Below are 272 nucleotides of genomic sequence, written 5' to 3'. Positions count from 1 at the left end.
CATCCATCCCATCAGAGCAAAAGGCATCCCCGAAGCAAATGGTGCCTCCACTCAGTCCGGGGTTAGAAAAACGTATCCACGTACCTGGGTCTGACAGGAGAACATGAGGAGCTGGAAACATCTGCGGTGGGAGAGAGAAAGGGAGAGAAACACGGTGTTTTGTTTGGGGTTAGTTGTTTTCTTCTCCCCCCACACGAGGAATCGCCTAATGGCACTAATAATAAACTACTAATAAACCCGGGTTTGCAAAAAAAAAATTGCAATAAGCAGTG

The 272-nt window shown here is 47.1% G+C and overlaps 1 protein-coding gene across 1 annotated transcript in view; it reads right to left on the bottom strand.

Moving 5' to 3' along the window:
• LOC104276152 (fibroblast growth factor 17) overlaps window positions 1-121 on the bottom strand; it is a gene marked incomplete at both ends in the record, with an annotated part of 3,161 nt that extends 3,040 nt beyond the window's left edge. Inside the window, one exon of the mRNA XM_009872354.1 lies at window positions 85-121. Coding sequence (XP_009870656.1) covers window positions 85-121 — 37 coding nt within the window. The remainder of the gene's footprint in view (window positions 1-84) is intronic.
• Window positions 122-272: the final 151 nt, after the last annotated feature.

Source organism: Apaloderma vittatum, unplaced genomic scaffold (genome assembly GCF_000703405.1).
Source record: "Apaloderma vittatum isolate BGI_N311 unplaced genomic scaffold, ASM70340v1 scaffold41530, whole genome shotgun sequence".
Taxonomy (NCBI): domain Eukaryota; kingdom Metazoa; phylum Chordata; class Aves; order Trogoniformes; family Trogonidae; genus Apaloderma; species Apaloderma vittatum.
The sequence above is the reverse complement of the archived record's forward strand: the minus strand, read 5'-3'. Positions and strand labels throughout refer to the sequence as shown.